This window comes from Dipodomys spectabilis, unplaced genomic scaffold (genome assembly GCF_019054845.1).
Source record: "Dipodomys spectabilis isolate Male_0828 unplaced genomic scaffold, ASM1905484v1 ptg000169l, whole genome shotgun sequence".
Taxonomy (NCBI): Eukaryota; Metazoa; Chordata; class Mammalia; order Rodentia; family Heteromyidae; genus Dipodomys; species Dipodomys spectabilis.
In genome coordinates this window covers 8,287,394-8,301,646 of record NW_024870846.1, presented here as the reverse complement: position 1 = coordinate 8,301,646, position 14,253 = coordinate 8,287,394, and the positions used below count along the sequence as shown (strand labels likewise).

Below are 14,253 nucleotides of genomic sequence, written 5' to 3'. Positions count from 1 at the left end.
AGCATATTACAGAAGCTGGATGCCAGTGGCTCACATCTATAATCCTAGCTACTCAGGAAGCTGAGATATAAAGATCACAGTATAAAGTCAGTCCAGGCAGAAAAAATCCACCAGGTATTTATTTCCAATTAATCAGTTAAAAAAAAAAAAAAAAAACTGAACTAGAGGCATGGCTCAAAAGCACCAGAAGTGAACAAAAAAGTCAGGCAAGTGCTTGAAGATTTGAGTTCAAGCCTTCATACAACACACCACACACACACACACACACACACACACACACACACACGCATGCATGTATGGAAAAAAGCCTGAAAGACTACACATGCAACTGTCTCCAAAGGCTGTGACTGTGAGTGCTTTTAATAATTTTAATTAATTAAATTTACTGACCAATTAAAAAAAGCATTTACAAGCCAGGTGTCAGTGGCTCTTCCTGCAATCCTAGCTACTCAGGAGACTAAAATCTGAGAACTGAGGTTCAAAACCTGAACAGGTAGGAAAAGTCCATTAGACTCTCATATCCAATTAACCTAGAAAAAGCCAGAAGTGGAACTGTGCCTCAAAAGATAGAATACTAGCCTTGAGCAAAATGGCCAAGGGCAGAGCACAGGCCCTGATTTGTATGCATAGATGTATGTGTATTTGATAATATATATCACATATAGGGTTCAAACTCTAATACCAGCACACAAAAAATTATAGTGCACAACATGATGCTTAGATATGCAGACACACTGTGGTCTGGCTAAGTCAAAGTACTGAACATATACAGTCTAACATACGTGTTATTTTATGGTGAGAACATGTTAAAATCTACTCTCAGCAACTTTTAAACACAATATATTGCTACATGCATTAAATCCTGTAATACAATACAGATCTTTTTCAACAATTGGTCCTGATTAACTAGAGTTGTATAACCTTTGACCAACATCCTCTGGTACTTTCTACTGTCTCTATAAGGTCAACATTTTTTTTTCCCGGTTCTGGGGCTTGAACTCAGGGTCTGGGCACTGTCCCTGAGCTCTTTTGCTCAAGGCTAGCATTCTACCTCTTAAAGCCACAGTGCCACTTCTGCCACTTCGGGTTTTTGAGTGGTTAATTTGAGATAAGAGTCTCATAGACTTTCCTGCCTGGGCTGGCTTCAAATCAAGATCCTCAGATCTAGAGCCACTGGCACCAGGCAAGGTCAACTTTTCATACTTTACCATGAGTGTTTTTAGTTCTTTTGTTTCAAACTTTTCCCAAAGTAAATATTCATTACTTACATATGTAATTTTAAAATACAATAATAGACTCTGTGTGTATGTACACATATGTGTACATGCATGTGTGTTATATGTGTACATGTGTGCATGTAGGCACACTGGTCCTAGACCTTAGGCTGTCCCTGAGCTTTTGTACTCCAGGCTGGCACTCTACCATTTGAGCCACAGGGCCACTTCCAGCTTTTTATTGGTTAAATGGTGATAAGAGTGTCACAGACTAGGCTGGCTTCAAACCACAATTCTCAGATCTCAGCCTCCTAAGTAGCTAAAATAACAGGCAGGAGCCACTGGTGCTCAGCTCTAGATTATTTTAAAAGAAGAATTAAAAGCATGTCAGGCTGTGCATGGTGAAACAAACCAGAAATCATAGCACTTGCTAATAAGCATGAAGACAGTCTAGGCTACCTTAGTAAGATCCTGTCTCAAAAATTCAGGTACTAAAAAGACAAAATACAAACCTCTGTCCAAAGTATGAACTTAATTTTTATATATACATATACATATATACATATATATATAATTTAAACAGGATATTTATTTTTATTGTCTCAAGAAGGAAATACCAGGGCTGGGAATGTGGCTTAGTGGTAGAATGCTTGCCTAGCATGCATGAAGCCCTGGGTGTCCTCAGGACCACATACACAGAAAACGCTGGAAGGGGCGCTGTGGCTCAACTGGTAGAGTGCCAGTCTTGAGCAAAAAAAAGATTAAGGACCGTACCCACACAGGAGCTGAGTCCAAGCCCCAAGACCGCAAAAAAATAAGTGGGGGAGGGGGGAGAAGAGGAGTGTGAAAGCTGGGCGTGGGTGCCTCACGCCTATAATCCTACTAGCTACTCAAGAAGACTGAGATCTGAGGATGTGGTTCTAAGCCAGCCCAGGTAGGAAAGGCTAAGAGACTCTTATCTCCAATTAACCACTCAAAAATCCGAAGTAGCATGATGCTGTGGCTTTAAGAGGTAGAATGCTAGCCTTGAGCAAAAGAGCTCAGGGAAGCACCCTGGTCCTGAATTCAAGCCCCACAAGCAACAAGAAATGGGGGTGGGGTGGCGAGGGTAGAGATGGGAATCCTCAGCCAGCCAACATAAACATCAAATGTCTCTAATCTAAAGGACTGAGAAGGCCAGAAAATGAAATGTTTTATCAGTGAACTGGAGATTGAGACAATATTAGTGATAATTATTAGCTCTTTGAAATCTACACAAAAGACTTTTAAATTAGTTTATATCTCAAATCCTTCTGGTTAATGATCAGAAGCAGTGTAACAATCAGTTAACACAACATGTACAAAATAACTACCTCTTCCTTTTCATGGAGCATGATGTGCGCTTTGAGGCTGGCCACTCTGGAAAACTTCTTGTGGCACACTGGGCACGCAGGATCCTCTCCATTGTGCGTGCACTTATGAAGGGCCAAGTTGAATTCAACATTAAATGTTTGGGGACACTGGTCACATCGGTGTGGCTGTGTGGAGAGAAAAGGGAAGATGATAATGAGAAACAGTCTTCTTAAAGACCTTGTTTAATAAACATTCTTTAAGTAGTAACAAGCACCAGGATCTAGACACTCTGTAAAAATGTGTCTTCTGGAACTGAGTCAACACTCCCAGCAGGGACCCAGTAAAACTGCAGACAGAACTCCTCCTGGATAATAAGAACAGCACCACACAGAAAAAGTTACCTTCTCTTTCATTCCCTTCTTCCTCCCTCCTTTTCTTCTGTCTTCACTCACTTTCTTATCTCTTACATCCTTTCTTGGTATTTTGTTTTTGTTTTGTTTTGGTTTTGGTTTTTGGGTCTTGAATTCAAGACCAGCTCTGGCTGGTCTTGAACTCCTGATGCTTCTACTTCAGCTTCATAAGTGCTGGGAACACGTCTGAATCAACATTCCCAGTTCAGTTCAGAAATATTTCTAATATAAATTGTTGTATACAAATGTATCTATTTATAGTCTCCATGAAAATAGATTTGGGAATTTCAATCCATTAGGTGGAGTTTATCCTTCTATTCCAATCAATTTGCTGTTTTAAACATGATCACTTCAAGCAAAATAAGTAATCATACAAATTTTTACTGGATTCCAATAGAGTGGTTTCTGTTAATGTAAATTTTCCCCTACAACAGAGATATTCTATCTTGTACTTAAGAGGAGATAAAGCAATCACTTGTATTACCTAAAGCATCAAGATTATAACCTTTTATTTAGGCTGAGACTTAGGCAACGAGGCCTGATCTATCAGCAAATCAGCTAAAGGGTGTGACCGAGCCGTAGAGTTTATGCAAAGTCATGCACACACTTAACACAGGAAGCCCTGAGTCCCATCTGCACCACGCCAAGAAAAAAACAAAGCACATTAGTGCTCCTGGATGAAAGAAGATATAAATGCCTAGAACACCATGTAAGATCACTTAAGGGTAAAATGCCCTACCAGAAAAAAAGTACTTCAAAATACCCATTTCTATACTTGGTCAAGCTACTGAAAGAAGTCTGTTTTAGAAATATTTCTCTTTCCACTCATAAATAACCACAACACATTCAAGTTTCAAGAAGATATAAACATGTTCACAGGACATATTCTACAATCCAGAAACCTAAATTTTAAGACAATTTACTATTTGGTATGTTGATTTTTATAGTACCTCCAGATCCAATGCTCAGATTGTGACATTCCTTTTGAAACACATACCTTATCATTTAGTTCATGATCTCTCATGTGGCGTTGAAACTGGGACTCTTTTGGAAAAGACAGCAGACAGATTTCACATTTATGGAAGTTTGGAATGGGACAGTCATCATCAATGTTGTCCGCATCCAAGGGCAAAACACCATCTATAAAATTGACATGCATTAGTCTCACTGCAGAAATAAAACTAAATTATTTTGTTCATTTTTTTGTGCCAGTCCTGGGGTTTGGGTGCTGTCCTTGTGCTTCTAGAGCTTCTAGAGGCACAGCGCCACTTCCATCCTTTTCTGAAGAGTTTATTGGAGATGAAGAGTCTCACTGACCTTCCTGCCTGGCTTAGCTTCGAACCACAATCCTCAGATCTCAGCCTCTTGAGTAGCTAGGATCACAGGAATGAGCCATCAGCACCTGGCCTTCCTACTTATTTTAAAACCAAATTCTACCAGAAATTTATGGAGTTTTGTATTTTATTTTTGGTTTTTTGAGACAAGGTCTCGCTGTTCAGAAGCTGATCTGGAACTCAGGATCATCTTTGGCAATGCGAAAAACTTAATGTACAGAATAATCACTGATTTTGTTCACTGACTATATATATGTGCATATACACACATATATGCACACATACATACATATACACGTATGTACAGTATGTATGGGCACACGAATTTGGCAATACGGGAGCTTGGCTCTTTTGGCTCATATTTGATAGCAGTCAGCTTGAGTCACACCTTCACTTCTGACTTGTTTTCTTTTTTACCTGGAGAGTCTATTTAATTAAAAGTCTGCCTGGCTTGGCTTGGAATGCTAATCCTCAGATCTCAGCCTCCAGTAGCTAGGATTAAAGGTGTGAGCCACTAGCAGCTGTTTTATTAGTCTGTGAACACAGAGTCTATGCTAGACTGGCAAGGCCATTGCATTCACTCTGCAAGCAGGACTGAAGCACCGTGCAGAGGCCTGTGGGACCCACCCTCAGATCTGACCTCTGTCTGTCACACACGGTGTCTGCCAGATGGACAGGCCCACCTTCACAGACAGGGAAGAGGGAAGAGCGTGGGCTAGGGCGGGGAGACTGATGATGTCTCAGACTTGCCACATTACTAGATGTAGGTCCCTGTGGTGCTCACCACCAGTGAAGCCTCAGGGTTTATGTTTAATATTTACTTACTCATAATCTCCTTAAAGTAAGTAGAGACTTCTGATCAGGAGAAACACTAAGTAATTGTCTTAAAAAAATTAATACTACCAAAACAGGAGCTTTCTGATTTCCACACTATACCCTTGTAGCTCACATTACATTTTTAACCATCTGCTGAATGCTTGCTGCCCAGCATCTCCAAGCTGCCACAACAATGAACACTAAGGCCTTTGCTGCACAATGACATACACAAGCACACACAAATCCTTTTAAAATGTACACACACGCACACACAAACACACATGTATCTTTTTAAAATGTACACAGTATTTTCTAAACATGAAATGTGGCACCAGTAACTTGTGAGCTGTTTAAACATATAAAAATAAAAGGACTGGAACCAGGCCCTGTTGGCTCATGCCTGTAATCCTAGCTACTCAGGAGGCTGACGTCTGAGGATGGTAGTTCAAAGCCAGCAGGGGAACTTCCGTGAGACTCTTATCTCCAATTAACCCCAGAAAAACCAGAAATGGCACTGTGGCTCAATGGTAGAGCACTCACCTTGAGCTGAAGAACTCAGGGACAGTGTCCAGGCCCAGAGTTCAAGACTCACGATTGACAAATAAATTAAGGACTACGGCTGGGAATGTGGCTTAGTGATAGAGTGCTTGCCTAGCAAGCCCTGGGTTCAATTCCTCAGTACCACATAAACAGAAAAAGCCAGAAGTGGCTCTTGGCTCAAATGGTAGAGTGCTAGCTTTGAGCAAAAGGAGCTCAGGGACAGCACCCAGCCCAGAGTTCAAGTGTCAGGACTGGTAAAAAAAAAAAAAAATTATATAAATAAAAAATAAAAACCAAAGGGCTGCAGGCATAGCTCAAGTGGTAAGTCTATGGGTTGAATCCTCAGTACCAAAAGATAAAAACAAGGTGAAAAGACCAGCTACCAATGTAATAAAAAGTATAAATCATACTTCTATTAAGAGTTTAGTGTCCAGAATATTCTTATGACAACATTGAAAAACCATCAAATAATTTTAAAAAAATAAAATGTTGAATAAACATTTTCCAAAGGCATAAATGCCAACAAATACTGAAAAGACACCATAGTGACTTAGATATGAAGTGTTCCCCCAAAAGGTTCATGTAATGATGCCTTCCTCCCCCAGCTGAAGGTTCTGGAAACTTCGGGGGGGGGGGGGGGGGGTTGACTGGAGGAAATAGATTCTTGGGGAGCTGCATCTAGCCCCTCCCCTTTCTCCACTTCCCCTGTAGTGGGGAATGAAGCCAGGTATTATGGGTAGAAACCCTGACAGCATAAGCCAAAACAAGTCTTTGTTGGCCATTTAACACAGTAACAAAAAGTCCAATCCAGCCACCCAACATTATTATTAAGGAAATGCAAATCAAAAGCAAAATCAAGTAACCACTTAGTGCTTATTAGGGTGGCCAAAAATTAATAACAGAGAATTATACTTCTCTAGGTAATTGACCAACACAAGTCAATGATACATCCTCTTTTCTTCAATTACTCCTAGATCAGCAAATATAGTCATAGGATATGAAACAAACCTCAGTAAACATCAAAATATGACTAAAATAATCTTGTCCTGATAAAATTATTAAATGCCTTGTTCAAAAATGACTTTAAAACCCCAAGGTAGGTTTTCTGACAATATAATTAACTTACAACTCAATTAAAAGGGGGGGGGGGGGGGGCGGACGCAAATGGGTCATGTCTGTAATCCTAGCTACTCAGGAGGCTGAGATCTGAGGATCATGGTTCAAAGCCAGCCGGGGCAGAAAAGTCTGTGAGACCCTTATCTCCAATTAACCACCAGAAAACCAGAAGTGGTACTGTGGCTCAAGTGGTAGAGCACTGGCCTTGAGCTGAAGAGCTGAGGGACAGTGCCCATGGCCAGAGTTCAAACCCCATGACTGACTAAAAACTTCTGAGAAATCACAATAAAGTATAAAGTATCTGGAACCTAATGAAGACAAAAATCAGTTGCATCAATACTTAAGGGGTGCAGTAGAAATGACACAGCTTTAGTGTGCATGTGCTTAACGCTCACACACACACATAATAGTTACTCCTGTCCTAAGCTCAGTTCAGGAAATGTATTCTGGGGAAGCCTAGCTCCTTGGAGGCTTTGCTTTGACATCATTTTCTCTGTGTAGCTGGCATTCCAGGCCTGCTCTCCCTGTTCTCTGCTGGCACATAGGTAGTGTCTCCACCTTCCCGCTATACATTCTTAAGAAAAACAGAAGGAAACTTTTGCGTTTCTGATTCAAATTTGTATCTCCAGAACCTGGCACAGCATCATTACAGTAAGTACTCAAAAAAAGTTGAACAAGTGATACACTTGCATGAAAGGTTTTGTACTTATCAAAGCAGAACAACAAACTGCATGTTCTGGTATTTAATCATTTTATTGATTGATAGATGTTGGTCGTGAGGCCTGAACTCTGGGCCTGGGCACTGTCCTTGAGCTCTTCAGCTTAAGTATAGTGCTCTACCACTTCTGGTTTTCTGAGTGGTTTATTGGAGATAAGAGTCTCATGGACTTTTCTTGCCTGGGCTGGCTTCGAACTGAGATCCTCAGATTTCAGACCCCTGAGTAGCTAGGATTAAAGGCCTGAGCCACTGACACGTGACAATCATTCTATTTTATTAGATGAGATTCAGGCACAGGTTGAAATTCCAGCTCTGAAACTTACTTGCTGGATGGATTTTCTTAATCACTTCATCTCCCTGAACTTCATTTCCTCATCTGCAAAAACTCCCACATAACTCTGTAGGATGTTCTTGGGAATGAAATTCATGAGTGAGCAAAAACAACAACAACAACAAAAAACCCCACAATCATTTCAGTTATGAGAAACACTGAAAGAGCAAGGGTCCTCTAATGCTCTGGTGTGGAGACATCTTTAAGTATTATTGAAGCTTTCCAAGATCTTTGGATTGCATCAATTATGCCTATTAGTATTTGCACTGGTACTTAAAAATACTCATTTAAAAATCATTCTATTACATTAATACATGTTTTCATGAAAAAAGGTATATTTTCCAAAACATAGTAAAAGTCTTTGGTGTTTTTTTTTTTTGGGGGGGGGGGGATTAGGAGATTTCAAGGTGGAGCCTTATACTCTATCAGCTTCTTGCTTTTATTTTTCAGTAGAGTTTGGCACTTCGACTCAGGCCAGCCTCTAATGGTGATACTTCTACCTCTACTTCCTGAAAGGGTGGGATTACAGACATGCCTAACCCCGGCAACTGTCATTCTAATATCTGATTTAACAGGGGCATGCGGCTGCTCCAGTCGGCCTCCACAAGCTCTCTGCTGCTGTGTGGACTGGATGAAGAGGAGAACTCACCAGCACAGTCTGGCACACCACCTGCGCCATGGCTGCACAGGTTAACTGTCTTACTGGAACCACTGTAATAGCATTGTTTGCCAGACTTCGGAGGGCTCCTGGGGAAGCTCCAGGGTTCCACAAGCCACACTTGGTGTGGCTGTGATTAAGTAGGGAACAAGCCTGGGAAAGCCTGCAAAGGCCCTGAGGCTGAAGGTGGGAGCAGAGCAAGGAACCAGCCTGTGGGGACTGGGGGTTCTCCAAAGACAGACAAACAGACAGGCAGGCAGGCAGACAGACAGACAGGAAGACAGGCAGGCAGAGGCAGGCAGGCAGGAAGGCAGGCAGGCAGGCAGGCAGGCAGGCAGGCAGGCAGGCAGGTAGACAGGCAGACAGGAAGACAGACAGACAGACAGGCAGACAGGCAGGCAGGAAGACAGACAGACAGACAGACATGCATGCATGCAGGCAGGCAGGCAGGCAGGCAGACAGACAGGCAGGCAGGCAGGCAGGCAGGCAGGCAGACAGGCAGGCAGGCAGACAGGCAGACAGACAGGCAGGCCGGCCGGCCGACAGGTAGGTAGGCAGACAGACAGACAGACAGGCAGGCAGACAGACAGGCACGCAGACAGGCTGGCAGACAGGCGGGCAGACAGGCAGGCAGACAGACAGACAGAGACAGACAGACAGGCAGGCAAGCAGGCAGACAGGCAGGCAGGAAGGCAGGCAGGCAGGCAGGCAGACAGGCAGGCAGGCAGGCAGGCAGGCAGACAGACAGGCACGCAGATAGGCAGACAGGCAGGCTGGCCGACAGGTAGGCAGACAGACAGACAGCGACAGACAGACAGGCAGGCAGGCAGGCAGGCATGCAGGCAGGCAGACCGGCAGGCAGGCAGGCAGGCAGGCAGACAGACAGGTAGGCAGGCAGACAAACAGGCAGACAAGCAGACAGACAGACAGGCAGGCAGGCAGACAAGCAGACAGACAGACAGACAAGCAGGAAACAGGCCGGCCGGCCGGCAGAAGTGCCAGCCGCGAGGGCGAGGGTGAACGGCCCAGCCAGCGACGCCGGGCACAAGGTCCCGGCCGAGGCGGGGGGGACACCGGAGGCAGCCGGGGGACTCCGGCCGCAGCCCGCGCGGTACGGGACGGCGGAGGGCCGCCCCGCGCCCCGCTGCCCGCAGGCCGTCCCGGGACGGCCGCGTCGGGCTCGGGGAAGCGCGCCCGGGGCGCGGGGCCGGCGGGAAGGCGCCCGCGCGCTCTCCGGCGGCGCCACCACCGCGATCCCGTCCGGGCCCCGCTCAGGACGTCCCCCCGCCGCGCCGGGCGTCGCCGGGCTCCCGCTCCGAAGCCGGCGCCCGTCCGCGCCCCGCGCCCCCGGCGCCCCGGCTCGGCTCCGGACGCGGCCGCCCTCCGCCCTCCGCCGCGGGCCTCCTCGCGCGTGGGGGCCCCCGCGCGGGGCCACGCCCGCCCGCGTCCCCACGGGCCTGCGCCGGGGGTCCCGGGGCCGCCGCCCGCCGCTTCCGGGGTCCGCGGCCGGGGAGGGGGCGCGGCCGGGCGGCCTGAGGAGGGGAGGAGACCGGGGCCGAGGAGGACAGAGAGGAGGAGGAGGAGGGGGCAGGGGAGGAGGAGGAGGAGAGGAGGCCGCCGCCCTCCCTCCTCCCCCCGCCGCCGCCGCCCCCGCCGCGCCCGCGCCGCCGCGGCCCGGAAAGTAGGCCCAGCGCGGAGGGGCCCGGCCGCGGCGCCCGTATCCGTCCGCCCGCGCTGCGCCCGCCCGGCCAGTCGCCGCCGCCCGCCCGCCCTCCGCGCCTCTCCCGGCGCCCCCCGCGCCCATCCGGGGACTCGGCGGCCGCCGCGGGCCTTACCGGAGTCGCCGCGCGCCGCGCCGTCCCGGGGCTTCGGGGGGCGGCCCCGCGGCATCGTCTCGGCGGCCCACCCCTCACTCGCGCTCTCCCTCGGCGGGCGGCCGGCGCGCACGCGCGGCACCGGCGGGGCGGGCGGCGGCGGCGGCGGCCGGACCCGGCCCGCCCGGCTCACGGGGCGGCGGCGCCCGGACGTGCGGGCGGCAGCGCTCGGACCGCGCCGGCCTCGGCGGGTTCCATGGCCCGCGGGCCGCGGCGGGGGCGTTGGGCGCGGGGTGGGGGCGGGGGCGGCGCGGCGCGCATGCGCGGCCCGGCGGGCGGCGGCGTCACCTGGCCCGGCCGCGGCGGCGGCGGCGCGGACCGCCATCCGGGGCTACGCCGGGCCGGGCTGCGTGCGGCCGAGGGGCGCGGGCCGGCGGGGACCGCTCGCCGCGGCCTCCCGGAGGCCGACCTGGGGCCCGACCCCGCCGGCAGCCCGGGCCCCGCAGCCGCCGAGCAGGCCGCACGCCGCCCGCCCGCCCGCCCGCCAGGCTGGGCCCCGCAGCCTGCCTCCCCCCCGCAGGCCGGGCCCCGCAGCATCCGCCCCCCCAGGCCGGGCCCCGCAGCCATCCCCCCCCCCCCCAGGCCGGGCCCCGCAGCCCCCGCCCTGCAGGCCGGGCTCCGCAGTTTCCCCCAGGCCGGGCCCCGCAGCATCCCCCCCCCCCCCCAGGCCGGGCCCCGCAGGCCGGGCTCCGCAGTTCCCTCCAGGCTGGGACCCCGCAGCCCGCCCCCCCCCCCCGGCCCGCAGCAACCCCCCCAGGCCGGGCCCCGCAGCCCTCCACCTCCCCCACCACCGTCCCGCAGCACCCCCCCCCAGGCCGGCCCCCCGCAGCCCGCCTCCCCATCCCCCCGCAGGCCGGGCCCCGCAGCACCCCACCCCCAGGCCGGGCCCCGCAGCCCGCCCCCCCCCAGGCCAGGACGCGCGTGCTTGGACCGGGCACCCGAAGGACGACCCCAGAGCTGAGTGAAGACCAAGGCTAGAAGCTCCTGCACTTTGAACCCTCCGAGTGCCAGCCAGGTCAGAGGGCAGCAGAGGAAGGGCCACGGCGTGGTCCGGAGCTTTGTCCCCCATGTGCGTGGCCCTGTGGTCGCCCAGTTCCAGAAATGAACCTGAACCCGGCCCCTTGAGCCCTTGTGACAGGCCCTAGAAGGAACTGGTCAGTGCCGCTGGGTTTGTGTTCCGCGCGGGACCGGAGCCACAGAAGGGCTCAGGGACGGTGCCCAGGCCCTGAGGTCCAGCTCCTGATAGGCAGAAGCAAAAGCCCTTACCAGCCATTGCGTGAGGAACCCTGTCCTAGGTTAGGTCCATAAGAATTAGGGCTAAAGTAGCCTGTAAGGCTGAGAAAGTAAGTTGAAAACAAAAATTTGGGGACATGGGAATTGATTTGGAGTGTGTGAGAGAGAGAGAGAGAATGGTTGAATTATCCTATTTTGTTCCTGAGGATTCCAGAAATTTTTATAAAACAGCCTATCAAAAATGAATAAGATCACAATGGAGAAAGAAAGTAGGAAACTGAAGACAGAACCTAAGTGCTGAAGACCGGTAGCTTACCAAAGTGAGCTAACTCAGTAAGCCTTGTATAATAATAGAAGGTGAGATAAAGGTTGAACCCCAGGCTTCCTAATTTAAGCCGAAGGGCATAATAGGTTAGAGCTCACAGATACACAAAATCAGACCGACCTTGTCTGGGTGAGTGCCTTCAGGCTACGCTGCGCGCTGCTTGGTGTGTACTGCAGTTATCTGGAAGATTCCTCAGAGGAAGGCTGTGTCTCCGTATCATCCCTTCCCCAGATGTCTAGGATGCCCTTAGATGTCTGGGATGTTTTCCCTGTGTGGAAGACATGTCTAATGCAAAAGGAAAAGCAAGGCCTCAGCAGAGTAGGGTGGGCCATTCTTGGAACCTGGTTGAAAACACGGTTGCACCCAAAGCAGGATTTTCATACCCTTCAGAGACATTCTCCCTGGCTAGATAGGACAGTGTCATCACCCGTCATCTTCCCACCTACAGCCTCCTGCTGGCAGAACCGGGACTCTGTTTCAGCATTTCCCCTCCTCACTCGAGGCCCTTGGTGTACTCCTGCCCTCATACCCTAGTGTCCCACCAATGGTGAGTGCCTCAGAACCAAAGCAAAGGAAGTAACTTGTGGTGCTTCTGAGCAGGTGGCTTCATTTGGCTGTACGAGACTTGGTCATGAGTCATTCTGGAGTCACGGGCCTGACGGCCTGCTGACAACAACCAGAGAGAAGGCAGCGTGGCCGTGAGCCTGTCAGAGCCTAAACCCAGGCCTGTGTGTGGACAGATAGGAACGCTCAAAGAACTCCCATTTAGAACTCACCTTTAGCGACTAAGTAGGAATAATACAAAATGTGAGAAGGAGCCCGGCGCTGGTGGCTCACGCCTGTAATCCTAGCTACTCAGGAGGCTGAGATCTGAGGGTCACAGTTCAAAAGCCAGCCCGGGCAGGAAAGACCGTGAGACTCCCATCTCCAGTTAACCACTAGAAAACCTGAAGTGGTGCTGTGGCTCAAGTGGTAGAGCGCTCGCCTTGAGCTGAAGAGCTGAGGGACAGCGCCCAGGCCCAGGGTTCAAGCCCCAGGACCGACAGCAACGTGAGAGGGCTCCCAAAGATGGAATCTTAACACACAGCTCCCGAGTGTCAGGCTCTCCTGTGCTCATCGTGGCTCTGATTGAACCAGAACAGGGCAAGTGACTTACTGTACCCCACGCTGGCTCCTGAGCGGTTGGGTGGGAAGAGGTGTAAGTGCACGCACTTCCTCCACCAGTGCCTAGAGAGTGCACTGCACTGGAATCGACTTTCTGCAAACTAGCCAAAGTGTTTGGTTTGACTGTACTGACACCTGTGTACACTGACTCCAACCCCCTGAAATACTCCACCCACAAGTCGACCTGCCTCCCCCCTTCCCCAGGCACTCACCTGCTTCCTCCCAGTACAGAAAACACATGGCACAAAAGTATTTGTGTGCATGAAATCCTGTAGCACATATGCTGGGGGAAGGTGAAGCACAGTTGTTTTAAAGATCATCTGTGTTGGTTCATAGCTCACCCCTTTTTATTACTGAGTAGTATCTAGGAGCCCTTCTTGCTTAGCATTCACCATCCCTTAGCAGCCCTCTGTCTCTAAACAGTCAGACCCAGGCACTTTCACCCATCTACCTCCAGCCAGGTTCGCCCATATTGCAGTGGAAGCCGGGGATCTGCTTAGCCTCCAGCCACAAGGAGCTCTACCCTGATTTGAATAAACCAGACACATCCCTGCCTCCAGGAGCCCTGCTGCTGTGGTCATATCTGAGCTGACAGAACAGATCTCGGGCCTGGAGTAAGCCCAGCATGGCCAGACTAGTATTGCTATATACTAAAAGCTTTACCGTTTTTTATATTTATGCTCATGAGTAAAACTGGCTTTCATGATGGCTTTGCCTCAAAGCAATTTGGGAAAATTTCCCATACTTCTTACTCTTGAAGAGTTTTCAAAGATTGGAATTACACTTCTTTAACTACTTGGTAAGTCACTGCTGAAGCCTTTATAATGGACACGTTTTTTAAATTATCGATTCAACTTGAAAGTAGTTAATAAACGATTAAGCTTTTTAAAAAATGTGTTCTTGTCAGTATTCTCTAATTGTGGGGGTGAGGGGGCTGAAGCCATGTAGTTTGTGCTTTAAGGATGGGAAGTGTGAGATGCCCACTTTATTCAGGAACACCTAAACCTGATATGGTGTTGCAGGTCTATAATCTCAGCTACCCAGAGGGGGTGGGGGAGATCAGTAGCCAAAGCCAGCCCCAGGTGAAAAGGGAAGACCCTGACTTAAAAGCAAAAGGCTTGAGGTGTGGCTCCACATGACTTCCCAGCATGCAGGAGGTTCTGGACTCAATCGCCAGTATCAGAGGGG

General features: G+C 49.9%; 1 protein-coding gene across 4 annotated transcripts in view; it reads right to left on the bottom strand.

The window, feature by feature from the left end:
* The window catches only part of Znf236 (zinc finger protein 236), an 89,422-nt gene extending 79,032 nt beyond the window's left edge, over positions 1–10,390 (bottom strand). For 3 of the 4 annotated variants that reach the window (XM_042693504.1, XM_042693507.1, XM_042693506.1), the window contains exons 1-3: positions 10,305–10,362; positions 3,954–4,096; positions 2,567–2,731 (exon numbers count right to left, since the gene is read on the bottom strand). In XM_042693504.1, coding sequence (XP_042549438.1) covers positions 2,567–2,731; positions 3,954–4,096; positions 10,305–10,359 — 363 coding nt within the window. In that variant the 5' untranslated portion in view covers positions 10,360–10,362. Of the gene's footprint in view, positions 1–2,566; positions 2,732–3,953; positions 4,097–10,304 lie in introns of all 4 variants that reach the window. The other variant, XM_042693505.1, reaches the window with a different exon arrangement.
* Positions 10,391–14,253: the final 3,863 nt, after the last annotated feature.